The 12,000-nt window shown below is 55.3% G+C and overlaps 2 protein-coding genes across 3 annotated transcripts; both read right to left on the reverse strand.

Moving 5' to 3' along the window:
• Window positions 1-4,365: 4,365 nt before the first annotated feature.
• Ring1 (ring finger protein 1) lies at window positions 4,366-8,162 on the reverse strand. Its single transcript, XM_027943698.2, has 7 exons — window positions 8,017-8,162; window positions 7,772-7,904; window positions 6,854-7,014; window positions 6,531-6,746; window positions 5,496-5,885; window positions 5,041-5,314; window positions 4,366-4,782 (listed from the first exon to the last, which is right to left on the reverse strand). The coding sequence occupies exons 2-7, from the start codon at window positions 7,847-7,849 to the stop codon at window positions 4,681-4,683; spliced, it is 1,221 nt and encodes a 406-aa protein (XP_027799499.1). The 5' UTR covers window positions 7,850-7,904; window positions 8,017-8,162; the 3' UTR covers window positions 4,366-4,680.
• A 1,659-nt stretch (window positions 8,163-9,821) lies between these two features.
• Window positions 9,822-11,987, reverse strand: Hsd17b8 (hydroxysteroid 17-beta dehydrogenase 8). Of its 2 annotated transcripts, XM_027943630.2 has the most exons (9): window positions 11,910-11,987; window positions 11,512-11,729; window positions 11,283-11,399; window positions 11,085-11,177; window positions 10,897-10,982; window positions 10,706-10,790; window positions 10,451-10,493; window positions 10,201-10,275; window positions 9,822-10,015 (listed from the first exon to the last, which is right to left on the reverse strand). In XM_027943630.2, the coding sequence occupies exons 1-9, from the start codon at window positions 11,953-11,955 to the stop codon at window positions 9,999-10,001; spliced, it is 780 nt and encodes a 259-aa protein (XP_027799431.1). In that variant the 5' UTR covers window positions 11,956-11,987; the 3' UTR covers window positions 9,822-9,998. The 2 variants fall into 2 exon arrangements, with proteins under 2 accessions (XP_027799431.1, XP_071469594.1); XM_071613493.1 differs by lacking the exon at window positions 11,085-11,177.
• Window positions 11,988-12,000: the final 13 nt, after the last annotated feature.

Genomic DNA, 12,000 nt, shown 5'->3' on the forward strand with positions numbered 1-12,000 from the left:
AGGGTCGGTACTGCCACAGGGAGTGGCCCAGAGGTTGTGCTGATGGTCTTGCCCTCGGGGCTGATGGGTGCTACACTAGCCCTGAGCTCCGTCTGAAACCCTGACACAGTGATCACAATGGTGGGACCCCTCCCCTCATGGTTCTGCTGCTGGTGTTGCAGGTTGGCATATGGCCAGAGCTCCTGCCACACTGGGGCAGAGGAAAGGCATCTCATCACATGATGGGCTATGCAGTAGTGGGCCACCACCAGCCCTGGGAAAGAGCAGAGCAGAATCCTAGCAGGTGTGGACTGGCAGGGACAGTAGAACTGAGTGATGGACCCTCTGGTGGACCATGAATCAGGGGTCTCAGCAGAAGCCACAGCCATAGCCACTGCCCTGGTTGAGTGTCTCCCCATGGGCATGGGTTTGGTTGGCATCTTGGTGATATAATTGCCACATTCGGAGCAGAGGAAGGGATGCTTCCTGTGTGAACCTTCCTCTGGTGGGTGAGGCTGGGGTTCTACCTCACAGGTAGAACATGTGTAGGGCTGCTCACCTGCTCACAGGTAGAACATGATGTGCTGCAACAGGATGGAGCTCAGGGGAGCAGTCCATGCCACACTGGCTGCAGTGACAGGGGAACTCTGATAGGGGATTGGGAGCAGGTGTGTGCTGTGGCAGGAGCTATGGCCATACTCCCTGCAGGAGTAGGGCCTACCACAAGTGTGGGAGTGTAGGGACAGAGTCAGGGAGCTCCTTGGGTGAAGCACTTCCCACATTGGGGCCAGGAAAGGGCCTCTCACCCAGACTGTGCTGGGATGGGCGGGAGGAGGAGGCTCCACTTTCCAAGCAGGAAGTAGGCTTTGTATGGGGCAGGGGACCCTATTAGGGAAGATGTGAAGGGTCAGAGTGACAGCTGAAAAGGATGCTAGAGTAGGGAGCTGGGGGTCTTCCCTGCCCTCTCCTCCTCCTCTTTGTTCCTGGCCTGAGGTGACAGCAACACTGGGAAGGGGGAAGCAGAGGAGACAGAGGTAGGAGATAAGAAGCTAAGTTTCCTCAATTAAAAGAGTAACTGGGGGTCCTGGGACACAGTGGTGCATGCCTGTAATCCCAGCAGCTTGGGAGGCTGATTAGGAAGAGTTCAAAGCCAGCCTCAGCAACTTAGTGAGGCCCTAAGCAACTCAGTGAGACTCTGTCTCAAAATAAAATGTAAAAAGGGGCTGGAGATGTGGCTCAGTGGTTAAGTGCTCCTGGGTTCAATCCCCAGTACAAAAAAAAAAAAAAAAAAAAAAGAAAGAAAGAAAAAGTAACTGGGGTGTTGGTGACCCCTCCCTTCTTCCCAAGCTATACTGTGGGGTTGACGGAAGAACCTGGAGCATGACTTTTCCTGTGAACAGTTTACAAGGGAGTTAAAAAGACTGCCAGGCAAGGACAGGATTGAATAAGGCCTTCCATGGGCAGGGGTTCCTGGGGGACCCGGGCTCCAGGCTCAGAGCTCATATTCAGACACAGGACCGGCTGCATAGGACCTGGTTTGGGGTCTGAGAAGCCTGAGAGAGTAAAATGGAGGTGGGTGTAGAGGAGAGAGAAATTCCCCACTATTTTCCAGCCCTAGGCAGGAAGTCTTCTCTTCCCCTCCACGGCCCAGTGCCATCTCTTTGGGAGGCCCCTCTTGATCACATACCACCCATAGCTATGTCCCTGCTCTGGAGAGAAAGGAGCTCAGTTGGGGGTATAGCCTGGATTCAAGCCTCAGCAGTGTGTGTGCGCGTGTGAAGGAGCCAACCTTTCACTGAGCACACTCTGCAGTGGTTCTCAGCCTGTTGTGCACATCAGAATCACAGGGGGCTTGTTAAAGCAAAACTGCTGCCCTCATTTCCAGAGATGCTTTCTCTCTCTCTCTCTCTCTCTCTCTCTCTCTCTCTCTCTCTCTCTCTCCTCTTTCAGTACTGGGAATTGAACACAGGGGCATTTTACTACTGAGCTACATACCCAGTGCCCGCCCGCCCGCCCGCCCTTCCTTCCTTCCTTCCTTCCTTCCTTCCTTCCTTCCTTCCTGTCTTAATAAACTTCCCAGGTGGTCTAAACCTTGCAGTCCTCCTGCCTTAGCCTGCCAGGTTGCTGGGATTAATACCAGTGCACTCAGCTACTTCCAGAGTTCTCATGCAGCTGATTTGGGCCCAAGTGTTTGCATTTCTAACAAGTTCCCAGGTGCCCATGAAGCTTCTGGTCGATCATCCACACAGGAAGGACTGGTCTGTCAGGTATGTCATTCTACTTGTATTATCTCACTAAATCCTCACAGCAACCTGTTAGTCTGCCCTATTTTGTGGGTGAGAACACTGAAGTAAGATTTAGTGGCTTGTGCAAGATGGAGTGGAGATTTGACCCAGGATGGTCTGACAATAGAGTTCACCTTTCTCTTTACCCTGCACCTTCATTGTTAGCTTTTCTCCTAGTATGTCTTGTTCCTCAACAAAATAGCAAAGTTCCCTTTTGTATACTTTGTATCTTTCACCTTGCCTACCTCAGTAATGCAGAACAGACTGGGAAGGACTGAAGGATTTGGGAAGGAAATACCCCAGAAGAGCCAAGGGTGGGACAGACTTGGAGTCACCCATTACCCAGAGAAACCTTCTATTAGGTCTCCCACATGATGTCATCTAAATACATAGCCATATTTGCAAAGTTCACAGTCCCACGGGGGCAGGAGAGGGTGGGAAAGCATCCCAGCAGAGGAAACATGAGACATGGTGAGAAGAGAATGAGCCAACGGTGGCGACTGAGATAGAGGGACCAAGAGGGTGGCGGACTGTTCTACAGTGAAACAAGAGCGAGGGACAACAGACACAGCTGAGGCTGCGGGGTTAGGGAAGAATGAGGAGAGCGCGGGAGACACTTCCACTCCCAGCAAACTCTGCAACCAGAGTAAAAGCCCGGTTAGTTTGGATTCCCACCTTGGTATCTCACCGGGCTGCTTCCCACATGCTTCTCTACCTTGGAGCTCGGAACAAGGCCCACCTGCGTAAGACAACATGCTACACCCTGGACACTTGGGTCGAAGAGAAGGGGATTTCATATCGCGGGTTCCAGAGAGGCGGTGTGGAGGGGCTGCTACTAAGTGGCAGTGGGTGTTGTCCACTGGGCCACACTGGGGCTCTAGATCTGCGGTACTTGCTGGGAGCTGGAGGGTGCCCACCTGCGTCCGTCTACCTTATTTGAAAGTGCCAAGGACAAGGGGGGAACAAATGAGAACTCCCAAGGGAGAAGCAGGGTGCCCTCCGGTCAGAGTGTGGCGGGGCGTGGGGCTGGGTGGCCCAGTGGGCTTTCCCTGCACAGCTGGACGCTTTGCCAGCGACACAAAACTGAGTGGGGAAACTGGGGGCAGACCGAGGCGAGGGCGCCTGGAGCACTGTAAACAGGAAGCGAGGGGCAAAGGGGCTGGGTGGAGGGTGCGGTAGTGCCTCCTGCAGAGGGAAAGACTCTTCCCCGGCCCCGCGCTGACCTGGACTGCGCGGTTTCCCCAGCCCCGGGTTTGGACCTGTCCCATTCTGCCCGCAGAACTGGCCTGGAGGTTGCTGAGGCTTTTTTCGATGCCCCCACCGCTCTGCAACTTTGCCGTTTCAGCCCCTGCCCGGGCAAGTACTGAACTACAACTCCTGGGCGCCCCTCCCGCTGTGCGCTCCTAGGAACTGTGGTCTGCAGCCCTGCCCACCCTGGCAGCCCGACTCCCAGGTGGCAGGGATATCCACTATGGGTTTTTTCTTCTTCATTTTTGTACTGGGAATCGAACTCAGGGGTGCTCTATCATGAGCCACATCCCAGCCCTTATTATTTTTCGAGTCAGGGTGTTCCTAAGTTGCTTAGGGCACTGCTAAATTGCTGAGGCTGGCCTCAAGCTTCTGATCCTCCTGCCTCAGCCTTCGCAGTCCCTGGGATTACTGGCGTGCACCACCATACCACGGAGTTTTCTTTTCAGGGTCCTCCCATCTCCCTCCCTCTTTTTCTTCCCAGCTAAGGAAACCAGCTGGTGAGAAAGAACATCACCCCCCTGTCCTGTGGGCACCTACAAATATGCTTTACTCTAGAGTCACCATCCTGCTTTCCCTTTGGCATGGAAACTGGGTTTCCACCTGGGTGATTCAGGTTTTAGGGAGCAAGTTTGGAATCTGACTTCACACCTCCCCACTCTTCATTGTCTCTTTTCCAGACTCACAGATGGTTCCTTCCTATTTTTATGTACATATTTTCTAATTTGGAGTTCAGAAAAATGGGACTTAAACTCTGGAGAACCATTAGACATCTGATTCTCCATGACTTCTAGGCTTCCCTCCCCAGTCTTCTTCCTTGTATACCCCTGATAAACACACACACAACTGCAGGTTTCAAAGAGGAAAAAAAGCAAATTTGTTGTTGGTAGGCGAGTGTGAAGGGGAGGGCTCTTCACCTTCCCCATCATCTGGGAGAGATGGGAGGCTGGGGGCAATAGAAAAGGCAGTAAGTGGGGGCGCATGCCCCACTCTGTACAATATAGAAGAATCTGATATAGATACTTTGTATAAAAGCCACTTGTCCTCATTTGTGTCCTTTTGCTGGCTGGCTGGGCTGGGGGACAATGGGAGATGAAGAAGCTGGGGTGGTAGGCCAGGACACAGGGACAGCCCATAGTCCCCATTTTCTGGCTGTCCCATTGCGGGGTCACTTTGGATCCTTAGTGGGGGCATAGCAGAGCTCTAGTGGTCGGGACACCTTCCAGAACTTCTCATTCACCAGCTCCAGGGTCAGTGAGCCATTCAGCGTCTATGTAGGGGGTGAGAGTTGGGGAGGAGAGAACAAAGTTGGGGAAGATGGCAAAGGAAATGAACGAGAGAAAAAAGTGACCAAGGGAGGAAAAAGAAAGCAGAAGCAAAGCAGGAGCACGTGGAGCAATGGGAGAGGACAGGGAGGGAGATGAAGGAGCAGGGGTGAGAGAGGGGTCAGGCTCATGGCTGTGTGAAGGGGAGGGTTCTTCACCTCCCCTCCCGCGCCCTCTATACCAGTGCCCTCAGAGGCTCTCACCGTGAATGCTCCACCTCCAGGTGCGATGTAGATGGTGTACTGCTTTTCACTGACACCCTCCAGGCTGGGCAAAGCAGGCTCCTCAGGACCATCACCTCCTCCGGTACCCCCACCTTCCCCACCACCCCCATCAGGTCCCCCAGTGTCAGAGGCACCCCCTCCAGGCCCTCCTGGCTCGCCCGCCTCTTGCTGCTGCCTCCGCTCAAGGGCAATGCGCAGGGCCAAGTACTTGGAGAGATGGTCCACTGTGGCATTCCCAGTTGTCTTCACATACCTGGGGTGGGAGAGAGGGCAGGTTCAGGGCTTGGGAGGCGGCAAATGGGGATGGGAAGGAGGGGACTTTCCCAAAGGGCCTCTGGGTTTGGGTTGCTTCAGGGATTGGGTGACCCCGCTTCTGAATGGAACTCTGTGAGCTTTGATTACACAGTGGTCTGGGGAAAGCCAGGGCTCCTCACCTAGTCTGGCAGTATTCTCCCTTCTCCACGAGCAGGGGGTGGGGCCGGAACACGAGCTCAATTTCTCCACCTGGCTCCGGGGGACTGGGGGCCCCAGGAGGGCTTGGGGGGCCCAGGGTTCCCCCTCCCAGGGTGCCTCCCCTGTCACCAGAGTCTTCTGAACCAGCACCTCCACCCACCCCCCCAGTACCCCCTCCCCCTGTCCCTACACTGCTGCCCCCTGCGCCCCCTCCACGGGGTCGCTTGGGAGCAGGGCCTGGGGCAGAGTCAGGGGCTGAATCTGAGCTCACATCTTCTCCATCCCCCTCTCCCTCCCCAGGCTCTCCTTCCCCCCCACTCATCGTTGTGGTCTGATCTGACCCAGGCATCGGTCGCCTCACACGCTGGGCCCTGTAGAAGCAAGTGGTTAAGATTAGAAAGCACCAAGGATAAGGGGCTTAGACTTTAAACTTCAGAGAATTAAGAGATCATGGAAATCCTAATGATGTACCTGATATTTATTAACACTAACAATATGCCAAGTGCCCTGAGTATTTAATCTCCATTTTATGGCTGAGGAAACAAGCTTAGAAATGTTAAGCAACTTGAGACCACAGGACCTCACCCTCAAAATGTGGTCAAAGGACCAGCTACACAGGCATCACCAGTGAGCTTGCAGAATGCAGATCCCATCACCTGAATCGGAGTTTGCATTTTTAACAAGACCCAAAGGTAATGTGGATACACATTACAAAGAAGGAGGCGTAGGAGGTGATTTACTCCCCAGCATGAACTCAGAGCTTATGCTTGCAATCAATCTACTGTTCTAACTTCTAAAAAGTTACAGGATGAGCTATTTTCTTTCTAAGAATAGCACTGCCTGTTGTTTACTAAGGCTGTAATTTACATCCATGATTTCCAGGCCCAACAGAAAGGCTGTGGTCAGCTCTTAGGATACTGAGGCTTAGATGCTAGCAGATAGCAAAGATAGTCCAAGGACTTTGACCATGGGACCCACTCTACCACCCTGTTGTGGCCCTTCTCCTGACTCCTCACCTGTGCATGGCCTGCATGCGCAGCCCCTCCTCAATGCTGGAGCTCAGCGCTTGCTGGTTGTGCAGGCGGCTGAGGCGGATGAGCACTCGGTCTTGATGGGCCTCATATTCCTCCCGGCTGGGATAGATCTTAGAGATCAGGGCGTCAAAGTTGGGGTCTGGTCGTAGGGATCGCTTGGATACCAGCTTTTTTCTGCAGGTAGGACACTCCTTGTTCCTGGGACAGGAGAAAAGAAGCCTGAAGTCTAGGCTGAACTAGGACCAGAGAGAGGACACCAACTCCAGGCCCCTTCACCCAATCTCAGAACAAGTCCCTCCTGTTACCCGCTTCGCAGGGCTGTGACAATGCAGTCAGAGCAGAACCGATGGAGGCACTCCTTGGTTGTCATTGTATTCTTTAGCATGTCCAGGCAGATGGGGCACATGAGTTCTGAATGCAGTGACCGAGGGGAAACCGCAATCTCTGTGCCATCCATGATGGCTTCCTGGAAGCATCAGTGAATGAAGGGTGATGGTGGGTTACCAGGAAAGGGATTTTCAAAACAAGCAATCATAAGAAAGGAATGTTGAGAAATACAGTGAGATGGCAGGATCTGGTTATCATGTTGGCTACCTGAGGAAGATTGGAATTCTGAGATGGAGAAGGACTACTAATTTGGAGAGAATGGATAACGGAAAGGATTAGGGTCCATAAACTAAGAGGAGTTTTGGAATAGGATAATCTGAGGTTTGGGGGTGAGGGTGGGGCCATAGATCTGTGGTTTGAAGAAGACGCGGTCAACAGTTTTTTTTTTTAACAATGTGGTTCTGGTACTATCTACATCAGAATTCCCTAGGGTGCCTGTTATAAATGCAGATTCTGAGGGTCCACTGCACTACTGAAACAGAATGTGGGTGGTGGGGACCTGTGAAGTTCCATTTTAAATAAACTTCCAAGGTGAGTCCTGTATACACTGATCTGACACTGAACTGGGGAACAGAGAAGGTAATTTTGGTGTGTGTTTATTATCTTTCAAATGTAGATAGTAATATTTGCTCTAACTCTCTGACAGGGCTGTTTTGAGGATTAAATTAAATGTAAAGGTGCTTTAAAAAGGTGATTCAAAGGTAGGTCCAGGGAGTCTGTGAAATCAGGCAGGGTCAGCAGAATAGGGGGAAAATGGAAAACAAGCTGTGTGACGGGTCTGTTTATCAGGGATTTGAGGGGAGGGGGTAAACCAGGACGGGAAGAGTCCCTGTCACCTGCGGGGTCCGGTGCAGCTCATACAGACTTAGTTCCCACGTTTTGCTGGCATTCTGGGCATTCGCCGGCGTCGTCATGGTGACCGGGCACAGACCCCCCACCAGGGCTCCGCGGCCGAGAAGGCTAGGAAGGCTAGGGAGGGGGGAAGGGGAGGCGGTGTTAGGGGGGCCGACCCTCGCGCAGACCCCGCCCCTCTAGCGACTCCCCTCTGCTCCCCCGCCCCCGCGCCGGCGCTGCCCCTCACCCGACTCCACAGTCCGCGCTCCAGCCGCCGCCGCGCCTCTCCCTAGGCCCTGACTCCGGGGCCGAGTTCGCTCGTCCGCAGTTGCTGCTCAGACAGCAGCTCCCGCCGCCGCCGCCGCCATGGCCCGGGCGCTGGGGCCCTACGTCACTTCCGCCTATCCCTCCACTCCACCCCCCCGCTGGCAGACGTCACCCGCCACTCGCGGCGCGGGTGGGACGCGACGTGGACGCCTGGGTTCCCCCGCCCACGAGACGCGCCCGCCCCGCGCGAGGAGCAGGCTTCCCGGGAGTCCCGCGCCACGTGGGGACCTCTGTCTCCTCCCCTGGCCCAGCACGGTTGCGCGGCCAACCTTAGCCACTGTTCCCTACCCGGGTTTCCCCACCCGGGGCCTCTGCTCGGGAGGGCGGGGCCTGGGATCGCTGGGACCCCAGGAGGGACAGAGGGCTCGGGAAGGGGGCCACCTCCCCCACTCCGCATCCCCTTGTGGCACTGGGGATCTCTCCCGCCCCCTGCATACAACTTCTTCGTAACCCACAGCCTGGGATCCCGGGGCGGGGGGGAAGGTCCAAAAGAGGCTCTGTCGCCTTAGCCAAGTCCTGTGAATGCAACTAGGTCCCAAAGTACTCGGGATTCCCCTAAACCCTGGGGATTTGCTCCACCCTCCGCTTTGCCTCTCCCTAGACCCTCCGACCCGCTCTCCCGCTCGAGGTTTGGGGGCAGCGGCTCAGGACGTCCAGACTCAACTCTCGGCCGGAGCTATAGACTCGAGAATTGCGTTTGGACAATCAAGAGCCGCGGCCCGGGGCGGGGGAGGGAGGCGCACGGGAGGAACGGGGGAATGGAGACACCACGCGGAAGCAGGGACACACACACACACAAGATGGGGCCCCCATTGGGGAGGGGGTGTGCGCGTGTGGGTGGGGGACACAAGGGACGGAATGTCTGGAGTGGGAAGTGGGCAGAAGCCTTTTCCAGGACTCTAAAAGAAGGGAACCGAGAGGAGAGGCAAGAGGAAAGAGCAGAGCGATCCCCATTGAGGGCAGGGAATGAGAAGGATATGGGGGGGAAAAAAGACCGTGACGGGTTTTTTCCCCCCGCCAGTCTATGCAGGGGTTCCCGGACTTGGGCAGAGGCTGCCAGGGGGTGGCCTGTCTCTGGGACAAGTCAGCAGTGGGTTCCCTCGACCCCCCACCCCAGTTGCCCCCTACTTCCCTGTCCTCTCCTTCAGTCCGTGGCCAGTCCTTATGTGGGCGCCAGAGTCGATTAGCGCGGACCCCCTCCCCTTCCTCCTCCTTCTCTTCCCAACCCCCTCCCTTCTGCTCTCCTCCAGCCCCTTTCATCGGCTGGTCCATTCCCCTAATCCTGGCCCCCTCCCCTAATCCCCCCCATCCGACCCCAAGCCGGCTGCAGCTATTGTAAGGTGGAGAGAAAGGGGAGGGGGGACTGAGAGAAAGGAGAGGGGTGGGGGAGGGCCACCTGTTCCAAGACCCCCTTCCAAGGCCAGACTGGACACCAGGATGGGGCCAAGAACAAATCACCCTTGGGGACCATAAGGACTCAGGGAGTTGGGGTGGGGGGAGGGGACTGGCACTGCAGAACCAGCCAAAGGGGGTAGGGCAGAAACCCCTCCCTCCAAAAAGACCCAGAGTGTCACGCATACACAGTGACATACACTCTTTCCTCTCACACCCGGCGGCGGGGGTTGCCCTGGGAGACCAGGCAGTGAAAGGGAACAATCCTTCGGGAAAGGGAAGAGGGGGAGGTGGGGAAGGGTCTGAGGGCTTGGACACAAGAAGAACCGGAGGTGGCAGGGAAGAGGATTTGGAATTTATTAGGGTCACAAGCACCCCTGCCTCCCATATTCAGCATTCCTGGGCCATACACTGCCACCCCTTTTGTAGCCTGGGAACTTTGAGTCCTCATCAGCAGGAGACCCGGCAGAGTGGTGGGGGAGTGAGAAGAGTCCAGGGTCCTTGAGGCAGTTACATGAAAAGACCTCCTGGGAGGGGCAAAAACATTTGGACAGATGCATGGGTGGAGAGATAAATGGGCTGGGGGTGCCCATTTCTGTTCTTGGCCTTGAAAGCCTCTGCCCTTCCCACAGTAGCTCCAGGCTTCCCTCATTTTCTCATATGGTTTGAGTTCCACTTCTGTGCCCTCTCTTTCCCCATGCTGGCATCATACCAGTGACTTCCACTGAGGCCCCTGTGATGTATCCACTGTCTTCAGATGCCAAGAATGCAACCACATCTGCCACATCTATAGGAATGGTGGGGAAAGGGCACAATCCCATTCACTTCCATAGATTCAAAGTAGCCATGATCTCTGGCACCCCCTCACCCCCACCCCAACTACAAATCCTGGTGAGACCCTCCCCAAAATACAAATTTTGGGTTTTTTTATTCAGGTCCCCTCCTCTCCACTCAGTGCTCACCCTCAGGGTTCCCCCAGTGTCCCATTGGGATCATTCCGGTCACCTGGAAGGAAACACTCATATATGGGTGGTGAAAGTTTCTTTTATGGATTTGTTTTGAAGGCTGAGTCCATGATTTTTTTCTTTTTTCTCCATCCCTCATACATTTTTTGAATACTTACTGTTTGCCAGGCACTGTGCCCAGCATTTTCTCTCTCTGAAACCCAGAGACGTTGGGTCTCTGACTGATTGTGTCCTCCACTGACAGCCTCCTACCTTATCCTTCACTTTCTGTGGCATTTTCTCTGTCATGGGTGTTGCAATGAACCCTGGGAGGACAGAGTTACAGCGGATCCCATGTCTGTGGAAGGGAGAGTGGCTGCTGAACTCTAGACCGATTACTGACCCTTCCCTCGCGCCACTACATGCCTCAGTGAAGTCCCCTGCACCAGAGGTGGCTGACCAACCGTCCAAGCTCGCGGGCTGCAGTCTGGGTGAGCCCAATCACTCCAGCCTTGGATGCAGCATAGTTTATCTGCCCGATGTTCCCCACCTACAGGTGAGTCAGAGATCTAAGGTGAGTAAGGAATCTCAAGGAGGGGCCCTTCTCTCTGTGCCCACTTGGCTGGCTGACCTTGTCCCAACCCAACCTGACCTTTCCAACGATGCTACTGATATTGATAATAGAGCCGTGATAACCACTGGACACCAAGGCTTGAGCTGCAACCTGAGTAACTAGGAAGATGCCCTGGCAGAAGAGGGTAGTAAGGTGAGATCAGCTGGGGTGACAGCCCTCCTCCAATTCCCTCTCCTGGCTTGGGGGATCAGAGGTCACAGGTTCAGAGGTCACCACCTTGAGGTTGACATCTATGACTTGGTCCCAGTCATCCTCAGACATGTGGAGCAGAAACTCATCCCGAGTGATGCCCGCACAAGACACAACGACAGATGGCGGGCGAGAAAAGCTGGCCTACAGGAGGGGGGAGGTTACACATCAAAACACCACAAAGACCCAGGGGCAGTGGGGACAATGTTAGAGCTTTAACTGTGTGCGTGCAAGGGCAAGGCTGCCTGGAGTTCACCTGCACTTTTTCCAGCAGGCGCCTGGTAGCCCTGGCCTCAGACACATCAGCCTGGAAGGCAGCGTGGTTCCCGCCCGGCGCCCCTTCCTCACTCCTCGACCCGTCTAGCAGCCGCACCGTCTCCTGAGCTGCTGTCCCGTCCACGTCGCAGGCGGCTACGGTAGCCCCCTCTCTGGCCAGGCGCGCACTAACCGCCCGGCCGATGCCGCTACCCGCACCTGAGATGGGAAAAAGTATGCGGAGAAGGGAAGGAGAGAGGAGAGGCCGGGCCAGAAGTCACAGGGCGCAAAGTTAGTAAAATTCGAACAAGGTGCCAAAGGTCACTGGGGCCGTGGGGCTTGAGAGTGCTCCCCTTAACATAACTCGGGCACCCCAACCCGCCCTAAGACCCTCTGAACCTGTGACCAAGGCCAGCGCAGAACGGAGCCGAAGCTGAGACGCCATGGTGGGCGGCGGGTGGGCGGGCACCCAAGCCATGGGGTGGGCGGC

Source organism: Marmota flaviventris, chromosome 6, assembly GCF_047511675.1.
Source record: "Marmota flaviventris isolate mMarFla1 chromosome 6, mMarFla1.hap1, whole genome shotgun sequence".
Classification (NCBI taxonomy): domain Eukaryota; kingdom Metazoa; phylum Chordata; class Mammalia; order Rodentia; family Sciuridae; genus Marmota; species Marmota flaviventris.

Bases quoted from the DNA above. Each gene is read 5' to 3' on its own strand.
- Ring1 (XM_027943698.2), bottom strand. From the start codon at position 7,849: ATGACGACGCCGGCGAATGCCCAGAATGCCAGCAAAACGTGGGAACTA. The intron at 7,015-7,771 runs GTGACAGGGACT...TGATGCTTCCAG, and splicing joins AGCTGCACCGGACCCCGCAG to GAAGCCATCATGGATGGCAC. The intron at 6,747-6,853 runs GTAACAGGAGGG...CTCCTGTCCCAG, and splicing joins GTCACAGCCCTGCGAAGCGG to GAACAAGGAGTGTCCTACCT.
- Hsd17b8 (XM_027943630.2), bottom strand. From the start codon at position 11,955: ATGGCGTCTCAGCTTCGGCTCCGTTCTGCGCTGGCCTTGGTCACAG. The intron at 11,730-11,909 runs GTTCAGAGGGTC...TTCCCATCTCAG, and splicing joins TGCGCTGGCCTTGGTCACAG to GTGCGGGTAGCGGCATCGGC. The intron at 10,494-10,705 runs GTAGGAGGCTGT...GTTTCCTTCCAG, and splicing joins CACAGAAAGTGAAGGATAAG to GTGACCGGAATGATCCCAAT.